The following is a 12,912-nucleotide window of genomic DNA, read 5'->3' as shown; positions in this document are numbered from 1 at the left end:
AGAAGGGGACGGAGGAGCTTGATACAGGAGACAGAGCACAAGGCAGAGACGGGACGAAGATGAGAGCCAGGAGAGCAGGCTGGGCTGGGAGAAGCAGGGCTTCTCCGCTGAGAAACCTCGGGGAGGGAGGCAAAGCCTATCCCTACAGTTTTTTTAAGCACCCTTTCCCTGTGAAGTCATGCGGGTATTTTAAGACCATGTGATGCATTATGCATATCTCGTTTTTGTTGAAGGAAATCATGGTTAGTGTATTTAAAGATGTGAATGCCTGGGAAATTATAGGGGGAGAAATGTGGGATTTTTTCCCCCTGAATTTTCTGGTTTTCTCCAAACTTCCACATCTGCACCCAGCTTCCTGGTGAGCTGGGCAGAGCGAGGAAGGAACTGGAGAGGAAAACGCCTGCTTCTCCTCTGTGCAGGCTGTGCCCAGGCGAACCTGGGGTCAGCAGCCCAGGGCGCTCCTCTGCCTCTGCTCTCAGGCCTCTGAGGCCTGTTTCCCATCCCTCAGGGAAGAGAAAATTGCAGGGGCCTTTGCAAGCATAACCTCAGTTTCTCCTCCAAGTCCTCCCGTCGGCCTCAACCATAGGGGCACAGCGCCACCTGGAGGTCACAATAGAGAATGCAGCAGGAGGAGGGATTCTATCACCAGTCCTGGGGAAGGTGGGGGTGGGTAGGAAGAAATAAAAATTATGAGCCAACTTATTGCAAGCATGTATGAAGACCCACCCTATGGAACACCTTAAATATTAGGGAAGACTGAAGGGGTGGGAGGCCTGCCCCTTTGGCCATTTGGACATTAATATTAGTACGACTTCATTTTTTTTAAATGTTTTTATTGATTTTTTTTTTTTTTTTTAGAGAGAGAGGAAGGGAGAGATAGAAATATCGATGTGAGAGAGAAACATCAATTGGCTGCCTTCTGCACGCCCCCTAATGGGGATTGGACCTGCAACCTGGGCATGTGCCCTCACTGGGAATCGAACCGGGCCTCTCAGTCCATGGGACAATGCCCAACCACTGAGCCACACAGCCGGACAGTATGACCGCATTTGTACCCTTCTTCCCCCAGCCTAGAGAACATCCAGGTTGGAGATCCACGGTGCCTGGCACACTAGGTGCTTCATACATGCTTGTTCCATTGAGTTGAGGCCCTCTGGAGTTGTGGCCCCATCCTGGACTGGATTCGAGGAGCCTCATGTGCGGCAATGGCTCTGGCAGGGTCAGAGGGGTAAGAGCAAGAGCTGGGGCCCATGTTATTTCACAGGCAGGCCCTCACCCAGGTCTGGTTGGCCCTTCTGACCCAGGCCAGCGTGGCTGGCTGAGCCTCACGCGCCCTCTTCTTGGGGAAGGGAAATGCCAGGTCCCTCGGCTGGCATCTGGAAGACAATAGGGCAGCTGCCGGGAAGTGACTAATGAGCACTCTGGGAGCAATTCAGGACAGCACACATGGAAGCTTATCTCATTCAAAATTGACAAGTTAACACTATCTAATGAGAGAGAAAGTGCTGAGCTTTCTGGGAACATGGTTTGGAGGCTGCAGCAGGCAGCTACCTTGAAGAGGGTCCACATCGAACCTCTCAGGCCGGCAGCCCTGCAAAACTGCCCTCACCTGCTATCTCATAGACATGCAAAATTTCAGAGCTGAATGAAGCCTTGGAAAGCTTCTCATTCAAATTGCTCCTTTTATAGACAGAACTGAGGCCCAGAGAGGTTAAGTCACTCCATTAAGATCACACAGCAACAGAGCCAGGACCAGAAAGAAAGCCAGCCTCTGGACTCCTGGTCCAGACCATTTACCACCATGCATTGTCCAGACTTTCTTGTGTTGAGTCCTCAAAGCTCTAGTGAGGTCACTGAACATGATGTTTCTCTACACAATCTGTATAGGCCTCAGGCCCTAAGAGAGGTCCTTCCCTTACTCCTTAGAACCAAAGTCATGGCCCTCATCTCTGGTCCAAAGACCAACTCCCACAGGCAGCCTTCCAGGAGTGCTGACCCCCCAGCTATCTCATGTGCTAGTTTACTCATTCATTTCATGTACATTCAGTGCTTAAGGGCTTGGGTTCTACAGCCATACGGCCTGGGCTTAAATTTGTCTCTCTCGTGTCTGGGCAGCGCTTGACCTCTCTGGGCCTTGATCTCCTTTTCTTTTTTTTTTTATCCTCACCTGAGGATATTTTTCCATTTTTTGTACAGATAGAGTGGGAGGGAGAGAGAGTGAGAAACATCGACGTGAAGGGACACATCGAGTGGCTGCCACCTGCACGACCAACCAGGGCCGGGGACAAACTGCAACCGAAGTACGTGCCCTTAGCGGGAACCGAACCCGGGTCTCTCCGGACCGCAGGCCGACGCTCTAACCGCTGAGCCAAACTGGCCAGGGCTTGATCTCCTTTTCTTTAAAGTAACAGTAACAATACAAACACTTGCCTCTGGGCCAGGATTAAATGGTATCAACCAGTACAGCTCTTACAAGGTAGCGAGCAAAGAACAAACACTGAGGTTAGCTCCAATTCATGTACAGTGACAACATAAAAATTATCCTGGAGAAGACATAAGATCTAATCCTGCCCAAGACATTTGGTTAAGAGCAGGAATAGGAAGACTGTATTATGGAATCTCAGAGGTAGGGCACCTAACCCAGGCGGGGAGGGTCAGGAAAGGTTTTCTGTAGGAGATACAGCTGAGTTTCAAGGGGTGAAAGATGTCAGCAAGGTGAAGAACCAGTGTGGCATGTTTAAGGACCCTCAACAGCTATGTTGCTGGAGCCACAAGTGTCATAGAGGGATGAGGAGAGGCTTAGAGAGGTGGCCAGGGCCCGGTCACACAGGCTTCGTTTGCCATGGAGGAGCCAGGGCTTGGGCCGGGAGATGACAGGGAGCCTGGGGAGGGGTGTTAAGCAAAGGGACATGGTCAGGTTGGTGTTACAATTGGACCACTCCAGGTTCTGTGGAGTATGTGTTCTCTGCCGGGCTCTTCTTCAGCAATGATCTACTGACCGTGGCTGGTTTATCTTGAATGGTCAGGGAATCTGCTCTAACCAGGCCAGTCTCATGTGAACCACAAATACTGCCAACAACTGGGAGTCGCCACACCCACATGAAAGGATTCACTCAGACAACTCTGAACCCTGAGCACTGAGGCTGTCTAACTCGTTTTTGCATCTCCAGGCACAGAATGTACATTTAGCTAATGTTTGTTAGATGAATAAAATGCCTATCAATGATACAAAACTTGCCCTGGCCAGTGTGGCTCAGCAGTTAGGGTTGGCCTGTGGACCAATGAGTCGGGGTTCAATTCCAGTCAAGGGCACATACACCTCAGTTGCCATTCATCCTCGGTCCTGGTTGGGGTCATACAAGAGGCAGCCACTCGATGTGTCCTTTTCACATTACTGTTTCTCCCTCTCCCTCTCTCTTTCTTCCTCTCTCCCTCCTACTCTATCTGAACAAAAATGGAAAAATGTCCTTGGGTGAGGATAAAAAAAGTAAATGATACTTACCTTCCTTTGAGCATTCCTGAGGCCCTGTGGGATCACGGCACCAGATCCCTCACCCAGCGAGTTTGGGGGCCTAGGACCAGGGTTGTAATAAAGGGGGTCAGATTGGCTGTTTTTTTCCACATTGCTTTGCTTCTTGAATTTTGCATTATAACTTGGAGTGAGTTAGGATCGCAAAGACCTGCCTCCTAGCTCCTACTCCACCAGGATGAGCTGGGGAACCTCGGGCCTTGAGCTGGGCATGAGACGGGTGTGACGTGACTCGCTGTGCTGACCGGCTTGAAAAGACCTGCCTCCTAGCTCCTACTCCACCAGGATGAGCTGGGGAACCTCGGGCCTTGAGCTGGGCATGAGACGGATGTGACGTGACTCGCTGTGCTGACCGGCTTGAAAAGCAGTGTCTGTAACGCTGTTGTCTGTCGAACAACTTTCCTTCATAGCTTCTCAGGCTTAATGTGATAAAAGGCCAAGGGTGTAGTCTTTATAACCAGACCTTGGTGGCCTTGAACAAATCACATGACCTATAGAAAGGGGTAACGGGGTCTCCCCTGATGGCTCACTAGGATCCAGGTTCAAAAGAGCTATGCTGGGACAGTACCCCTAAACGTGCTTCCTCCCGCTGCTCCCCAACCCTCCGGCCAGCCCCTCACCGCCCCTCAGCGAGGCAGGGCTGCCCCCCAGGATGGCCCACCCCCAGGCCTCAGCGTCACCGAGCTGTCCAGTGTGCGGGAGCCCCGGACACGGCAGAGGACGAGCACACACAGGCCTCACGGTCTCCACTTCCGCCGTCACATGGGATTCGCTTCCACGTCGGGAGCCTCGGCCTAACCGGTGAACTCTTACTGATAAACAAGAGGCTAACACTTGGTTTAACGTGTTTAATTTGTGCCGTCCACACTGAACATTGCATAGAACAGGTGTCACCCCCTGAGAGGACCCCACCTCCCCCACACAGAGGAGGATGGGGAGAGAATGAACATTCGAAGCCACGGGGAGGTAAGAAGAGCTGTGTACATGACCTCTGACAGCTTCTCTTCCACTCGCAAGCGCACGAGGGCAGGTGAGGGTGACAGGTAGCGGGGGCAGGGGTGATACTCATGGGCGGTGCCTTCCACTGTGGGAAAGGGGCCCGGAAAGGCTGTGCTCAGGGTGCTGGCTGCTCCTTCCCGCGGTGAGCCTTGGGGAGAAGCGGAGGCAGCCAGGGGCGGGGCAGTGGTGTCCTTGCTGCTTCCTATGGGAGCTGAGCCCTTAGCAGCTCCGCTCAGCAGGGAAACCAGAGTCGCCCCACAGGTCTCGAGGTTCCCAATCAGGGTAGGGGCATGCTCTAGTGGCCTCCCTTTCGGGCAGCGGAGACAGCAGGGCTGCAGCCAAGCACCCGTCGTCACCTCTGCTAGGGACGCTGAATCGACCACACCCCAACCGTCCCTCCAAGTGACCACTCTTCGCTCTGCTGGTCAGAGTCCCATCCTGTGCGACAGAAGGCGGATGCTGGACTTCACTCCTTCTGTCCTGACACACAGGTGCGCACACTGAGGCGGCAAGCAGGTAAGGAAAAGGGACACAGTGACATGTCCAGCCTGGTCATTTTGTAAGCAAAAGGAAGAAAGACTAGGACAGAGTCTCTCCAGAGGCAGCCCTGCAAGGCATACACCGCACTCAGAGCCCAACTCTGCCTCCCTCTGGCCGAGCCATTCACGGCTCAAGTCCAGAGAATCAACAATTCACCAGAAAGGACCAGAAGACACAGGAGCAGAAGAGCTGAAGCTCACGGGCTTTGGCGCTTAAGCGACGAGGTGTTCGCAGTCACGCACACACTTAGGGTTCCTGGGAGGGATGCCAGCACACCCACCCGGGGCAGGGCTCCGATTCTCGTGGTGTGCTGGAAAGGGCCCCTCTCAGCTGGAGGTGTGAGATCCAGACAGCCCCCCACCGCTGCTCCTCTACGGCCTCCAGTCACACCTGGAAATTACAGCTGCCCCACCGCTGCTCCTCTACGGCCTCCAGTCACACCTGGAAATAACAGCTGCCCCACCACTGCTCCTCTGCGGCCTCCAGTCACACCTGGAAATAACAGCTGCCCCACCGCTGCTCCTCTAAGGCCTCAAGATAAAAACCCCTGAAAGGGGGGAGCTTCCTTTCAGGTGTAACTGTTGGGCTTCCAGACTGTTAGCTATTGTACAAGGGAATCACCCGGGTGATCTCCTGCCTGCAGATGGGGCAGTTCTTGGGCTCCGGCAAGGCGCGGTAGCACTCGCTGCAGGAACAGACGTGCCCGCACTCCAGAAAGACGCAAGACTTGAAGTTGCTCAGACACACAACACAGGTGCTCTTCAGACTCTCCCTGTCCTCGGGCTTGGCTTGGCTCAGCAGCTGGGCCTCATGCTCCCGGAACTCCTTCTCCATCTGCCTGAGGCGCAGTCGCTCCTGCCACTGCAGATACTGCTTTCGGAGGATGAAGAAGAGGGTAGCACATGCAGCAAAGCCAAAAACCAGCGTCAGAGTCTTCCAGAGTCTGACACTCGACTCCTGCCTCTGCAGCAGGCTGTCGAAGTCCTGGCTGCTTAGATAGTACTGCATGCCCTGCTTGGGGGGCTGCAGGCGGATGGAGTTATTGTCCAGGACCAGCTCGCCCACCCCTGTGAGGGTGGCCCCGATCTTCAGCATCTCCTCGGTCTCCTGGATGCCTTTGGGCCGCTCACCGCTGATGTAGTGGCCGATGACATCAGTGAAGGACTGAATCGAGGGGTGGAACTTCTCGTACACAGTCTCTAGGCCCAGATCCAGGGAATCCAGGGGCTTCAGCACTCGCACGGCCACACCCACGCCATCCTCGTGGGGTACCAGGTCAAAGGGCACTGTGTTGGTCCTCTGGTGAATTATCTTTGAATAATCATTCCTAAAACAGTAAGAGAATTCAAGATAAAATAAAGGACAGCAGCCCTGGCCAGTTTGGCTCAGCAGCTAGAGCGTCGGCCCGCGGACCAGAGTCCCGGGTTTGGTTCCCACTAAGGGCATGTACCTTGGTTGCAGTTTGTCCCCACCCCAGTTGGGGTTGTGTGGATGGCAACCTGTTGATGTGTCTCTTTCACATCGATGTTTCTCTCTCTCTCTCTCTCTCTCTCTTTCACATCAATGTTTCTCTCTCTCTCTCTCTCTCTCTCTTCCTCCCTCTCTCCCTCCCGCTGTCTGAAGATAAATGTGAAATAAATAAATAAATAAAGGACCGCAAACAGGTCACGCCCAGGCAGAGATGTAGGTCACATACATGCCAGGAGGACAGGATAAAATCTGAAGTTACTGCAAGAGCACAACAGAAATCAGTATTATTGCCCTGGCCGGTTTGGCTCAGCGGTTAGAGTGTCGGCCTGCGGTCCGGAGAGACCCGGGTTCAGTTCCCGCTAAGGGCACGTACTTCGGTTGCAGTTTGTCCCCGGCCCTGGTTGGTCGTGCGGGTGGCAGCCACTCGATGTGTCCCTTCACATCGATGTTTCTCTCTCTCTCTCTCTCTTCCTCTCTCTCCCTCCTCCCACTCTATCTGTACAAAAAATGGAAAAATATCCTCGGGTGAGGATAAAAAAAAAAATTATCCAAGTGCTTCAATTTGTTAGGGTCTCAGGCCATTATCAGTGAGCAACAAATACTGACATAGATCACCTCTACCATTTATCTCCTTTTGCCACTTTAAAATAAATATCCAATTCCTTAAATAATTTAAAATAGAACTACCAGATGATCCAGCAACCTCACTTCCGGGTAACGAACCAAAACAAGGATCTCAAAGAGAGCTCTGCACGCCCATGTTCACTGCAGAATTATTCACAAGAGCCAAACGTGGAAGCAGTCTGTCTGTCAGTGGATACATGGATAAAGAAATGCAACAGATAGACGCAGACACACACACACAGAGGAATCTTTTTCAGCATAAAAAGAAGGGAATCCTGCCATATGCAACAAGATGCATAAACCTGGAGAGCATGATGCTCAGCAAAGTAGGCCATTCAGAGAAGGACAAATACTGCATAATTCCATATATATGAGGCATCTAAAATAGTCAAACTTATGGAAACAGAGAGCGGAATGGTGGTTGCCAAGGGCTGGGGGCGGTGGGAGAAAATGGGAGCTGCTGTCAAATGGGTATAAAGTTTCAGTTATATAAGATGAACACATTTTTGAGATCTGCTGTACAGCTTTGTGCCTCTAACTAACAATACTGTATTGTTGCACTTACAATTTTGTTAAAAGGGCCCTGGCCGATTTGGCTCAGTGGTTAGAGCGTCGGCTTACGGTCCAGAGACCCGGGTTCAGTTCCCGCTAAGAGCATGTACTTCGGTTGCAGTTTGTCCCCGGCCCTGGTTGGGTCGTACAGGAGGCAGCCACCTGATGTGTCCCTTTCACGTCGATGTTTCTCTCTCGCTGGCTCTCTTCCTCTCTCTCCCTCCCACTCTATCTAAAAAATAAATTTTTTGTTTAAAGGGTAGATCTTGTTAAGTGTACTTGCTACAATAAAAAATAAAATAAATACAAAACAAAACCCACTAGGATCATTTGGGAAAATGGTACTTCATTTAACAGCAAAATAATCCACAAAATTATTTTAATTAACACCAAAATAATGCATCTATGCCATAAATCAGCAGTTTCTAACTTCAGTGGGCATATCAACAGATTCTGGGCCCCATCCTAAAAATTCTGGTTCGGTAGGTGTGGAATGAAGCCCAGGAACCTGCATTTGAACAAGGAGCTTGGGTGACTCTGAGTCAAGAGGTCCTCAGACCATACAGGAGAATGTGATCAGCATTAAGAAACTGATCTACACCCTGCTTCAGAAGCTGAGACAGGTCCTGGGCCAGGGCAGGAAGGCTACATACCAAAGATGGGTCGTTCGGTTCCACACCATCTTGTGCTCCTGAAGCGTCAGCCGCTGAATCACCCCCTTGCAATTTTCCACAAACTGGCTGTTAAGTGTTTCTTTAACAGACCGAACAGCTCCTAAATGGAAACCAATTGTTTTATTTCGGAAGAACTATTCTGCCCTTCCCTTTAAGGCAATTTAAATTTTGTTTTTAGTTTGAGTTAGTTTCATTAATCAAAATGATGAAAGTGTTATCACCATAAGTTATGCTTTGTGGGCACCACAACAATACTGTTAGGTAGAAATTGTTTTAGAGATGGGGCAGTAGAGGTTCAGAAAGGTTGGGTGATTACCCCAAGGTCACACTGCAATAATCCAGGTCTTTCTGATCCCAAAGTCCATATTCTAGACCACTGACCCAAGGATACAAAAGGCCCTAAATATCAGCAAGAAACAGACTTTCAGAAGAGGGAATTACTTTTCATTTTACCAATAAACAAACATACCTTCAATAACAGCATAAGGCACACACTTTCCTGGAGCTTCTGAAAGGATACTCTTTAAGTCTTCACCCAAGTGGATTCTTTTAGCTCCCTAAATGCAAACAACACATTCAACTGACTACTGAATACTGACATGTCCAATCAAACTTAAAGGGCAAAGGAGAAAGACTATTTACTTTTTTCATGCGGAAGGAATGAGGAAATCAGGCAGGAAGGGGACTATGGGAAATTCGGACTCCAAAGCTATGCCAGGGAAGTTTTAAAATATAAACAAGCATGGGGTAGTGCCCCTCTCTGCCATTTGCAGAATGGGGGTGCCACGTACATTCTTCCTCCAGCTAATGGAAACATACAATCCTTTTTCATCTTAATTTTTTTAATGAAAATTACGAATCAATTTGCATACCCCAGACTGAACATAATTTAATCTCTTCTTGACAATACAGAATGATGCATCCAAAGGGCTTTTGTGTAAAGCATGTAAACGAGTGCCTAGTACATGGGGCAGGGGGCTGGAGCAATAGTGGCATTACTGTCACTATGCCTTTATGAAGTCGTGCTCTACATTGTACACTATGGTAAAGGAGTGCTTCTGCTTTACAGGCCAAGGCTCTGTTAGCTGGTGCCAAACGCTGTTCTATTTTCAGTTTGTCTTTCTCTCCTCTCATAATCAGGTGAGCATGGTGACGGCTGCCGCTGTCTTTCTCTAACAACCCCTAGTTCTCCCACCCCTTCCAATTCAGTTTCCAACCTGATGTGCTTGGGAACCAAGCAAGCCTGTTACTGCTTTACCACAAATATGAGAAAAGCAATGAAAATCATTTCCTGAGCATGTATATGCCAGGCACAGTGCTGGGCCCTAGGGATTCGGGTTTGAATGGTGGACAGTTCCCACTCGCAGAGTATTCCCATCCATAAATCTTAAAGATGCCAGTTAAGTAACCTCTCAAGAGAAGATGAAATATTGGATGCATATTAAGTTCACTCTAAGATAAAGCTACTGCTACACAGTAAATGACAGCAGCAAGGTTAATAAACACATTATTAACCACCTACATTGTGAAGATAATAAAAAAAACCAGTAACAGCAATAACAACTAACAGTTTATTTACTTGTTTTATTATTTGTCTTCCTCCACTGGACTATTCAACTCTAGGAAGGTTAGGGCCCTGTTTGTCTCGTTCACTACTGTCCCCTTCATGCTAGGAATAGTGCCTGATACATAGGAGGTACTCAATAGGTATCTAATGAATAAATAAGCGCTTATATATGCTATACAGCAGGCCCTATGCTAAGTACTTTAAATGCATAAATCCATTCAATGCGTATACCATCCTTATACAGTAGACATTATTATCCTCAGTTACAGATAAGAAATCTGAGGTTCAGAGAGGTGAAGTGACTTGTCCCAAGTCACACAGCTGATAAAGCATCCACCACAGGACAGCCAGTTAGAATTTTTTTAAAGGGTGACGGAGGAATATGCTCAGAAAGATGTGGGGCTGAATCAAGCTTCAATGAATCTACTGTGACCTTGAGCAACTTAACTGATCTTAGCCTTGGTTTCCAAAACAGTAGAAGATGGGAAGAACAATCTCACAGAATTTTATGTGGACTGTATGAACTTAAGATGTGAAAGATTCTAGCCCAGAGGCTGGCATATAGTAGGCATGCAATAAATATGCATTTCCATCGCTGTAAGAGGTGCACGGCAGTAACACACAAACCCGACTATGGAAGTCCTGTAATCACATCAAGAAAATAGAATCTAAATTATTAGGACTCCCAAATCTTTTTACAAAAAGGGACTATTTCATCCTCATTTAGGGACTAATTGGCAAAGTGCTTAAGGTCATCCAGAAATGGGTGCTGGAGAGTTCATTGCTTCAAAGAATCCCACACAGGCCCAATTGATGCCAACTTGATTTCTGAGTCCAAAAGTGAAGTATCAGTTATATTGACAGCCAATCACTTCAGGAGTTACTCGGTTATCAGGCAAACAAAAGGGGAATGAGAATCTCACTAGGATCCCATTTTCACCACAAATTCAATTGCTTGGTAACTTGGTTCATTCCAGATATATTGTAAAACTTGCCTCGCAGCAGGTATTTCACACATTTGTTTCTAAACCCTTACTGAAAACAATCTGATGATGAAGTCAGTAGGTTTAGGAATCCATCTTTCAAATAAATGTCCAATTAAGCCCTAACATGGTAGTGTAAAATTTCAACCAAAACTAACCCACAAACATTTACTGAGCATCTACACTAGTCAAGCCCTGAGTTAGACCCTAGAAGGAATGAAGAAAGATAAGACCCTGTCTCTAACCTAATAAGGTCCATCTCTCCTGGGCCAGATATTCACAGTAAAGCAATGTCGTCAATTTAAAAAATAAAATAAAATTCTACATGTGGAGTCAAAAGCTCTAAGTTCAAGTTCCAACCTGACTAACTAACTGTAAGACCTTTCCTCTGAGCCTCAATTTCCTGATTTGCAATCTGGAGGTAATTTCCATTTTCTCTACCTCAAAAATTACTGTGAAGAAAAAAGTAACAAGATGGGAATGTCTTATGTAAGCTATAAAGTGCAGCTCAAAAGTGTCATTTTAAAAAGAACTAAAATATAAAAAAAGGAAGAGTCTGGGAGCAAGAAGTTGAGTAGGTACGGTTTCTGCACTTGCTGGTCCCTCTGTTTTAACTGCTCTTCCCCAAGGCATCTATCTGCAGGGTCTCCTTCCTCTTCTCCTGGGCTTTGTTCAAATGTTACCTTATTTAAAATAGCAAACTTCCCTTTCTCCGGCATTACATTTCCTCTCCTCCCTACATGACTGTAGTATTTAACCCCATCTGTCATACCACCTGATTTATTGGTCCCCTGTCTGTGTGATTGTAGGAGAATGGAACCTCCATGAAGGCAGGGACTTTTGTCTGTTCTACCCATGCGATATTCCCAGTGCCTGCAGCTTAGCAGGTGTTCAAGAAATATTTGCCGAATATAATACTGAAGTCAAGATTCAATCTGAGCCCTGGCCTGTTTGGCTCAGCGGTTGAGCGTTGGTCGGCGGACCGGAGTCCCAGGTTCAGTTCCTGCTAGGGGCACGTACCACAAAAAAAAAAAAAAAAAAAATTCAATCTGAGACTCCTTATCCACAATATCAACCTACAAAGCTTGTGTTCATCAAGCTGTCTCCTACAGGTTATGCTTTACATTCTTAAAAACACAGGAATGTGCCTGTTGGCCCAACTCGTGAAGCAGTTATCAAGAGACCCGAATTCTGATCCTATTTCCCCCATGTACTGGCCGGGTGACACCCTTCCTTAGCCTACTTCCTCTTTTGGATAGTTTCCGACAGTGCAGCGGCCCGCGGCCAACGGTGGGCTCACCACTGCCGGGGGCAGAGATGAGCCGGCCGGGGACAGGCCGGCTCCAGCACTGACCTTGAGCTCTTGGGCGACCTGGCCCTTCTGCCGGTACACGAAGTACAGGGCGGCGGTGACGACAGAGCTGGTGCCCAGGAGGATGAACTGGCCCAGCGAGGGCCGCCCTCCGTTCTCCATGGCGGGGCCGAGCCCAGAGTGCAGGAGGGGACGCCGAGGTCAGGCCCTACGACCCGGGCCCAAAACCTCCCGCGACTTCACTCCCCCAGGACCGAACCCGGGAGAAGACCTTTCCCGAAACCCGCTCCAGGGCGCCAAGCGATGGCGTAACGCCGCACCGGAAGTGGAGGCGGGGAAAGAGCAGACCGGAAGGTGGCGTTGCCAGGGTGATTGCCGCGGGGCGGCGGCGTGCCCGGGGGCGGGGCCTCCTGAGCGCGGAGCGGGGAGTTGTTTGCAGGAGCTGAGCGGTCGCTCTGGAGCGTGGCGCACCGACCGTCCAGGAATGGCCCGTCTACCGGATCTCTGTTGCGTTGATTTTCTGGGGTTATTGAGCTGTTTGATGGGTTGTTCGATTGGGAGGAGATAAGAGAATGTGTAATAAGCATTTATGAGTATTACACATTTAAGCTTCAGGGCAAACTTGAGACTTGGATTTTATTCTTCCACTTTACAGATGAGAA

At 49.1% G+C, this 12,912-nt stretch overlaps 1 protein-coding gene across 1 annotated transcript; it reads right to left on the bottom strand.

Annotated features, from left to right (window-relative positions):
* Nucleotides 1-4,336: 4,336 nt before the first annotated feature.
* Nucleotides 4,337-12,548, bottom strand: MUL1 (mitochondrial E3 ubiquitin protein ligase 1). The gene is made up of 4 exons (XM_036257010.1): nt 12,293-12,548; nt 8,858-8,945; nt 8,368-8,488; nt 4,337-6,395 (listed from the first exon to the last, which is right to left on the bottom strand). Exons 1-4 carry the CDS (start codon nt 12,410-12,412, stop codon nt 5,666-5,668), a joined length of 1,059 nt encoding a protein of 352 aa, XP_036112903.1. The 5' UTR covers nt 12,413-12,548; the 3' UTR covers nt 4,337-5,665.
* Between the last annotated feature and the right edge of the window lie 364 nt (nt 12,549-12,912).

This window comes from Molossus molossus, unplaced genomic scaffold (genome assembly GCF_014108415.1).
Source record: "Molossus molossus isolate mMolMol1 unplaced genomic scaffold, mMolMol1.p scaffold_m16_p_12, whole genome shotgun sequence".
Lineage (NCBI taxonomy): Eukaryota > Metazoa > Chordata > Mammalia > Chiroptera > Molossidae > Molossus > Molossus molossus.
The sequence above is the reverse complement of the archived record's forward strand: the minus strand, read 5'-3'. Positions and strand labels throughout refer to the sequence as shown.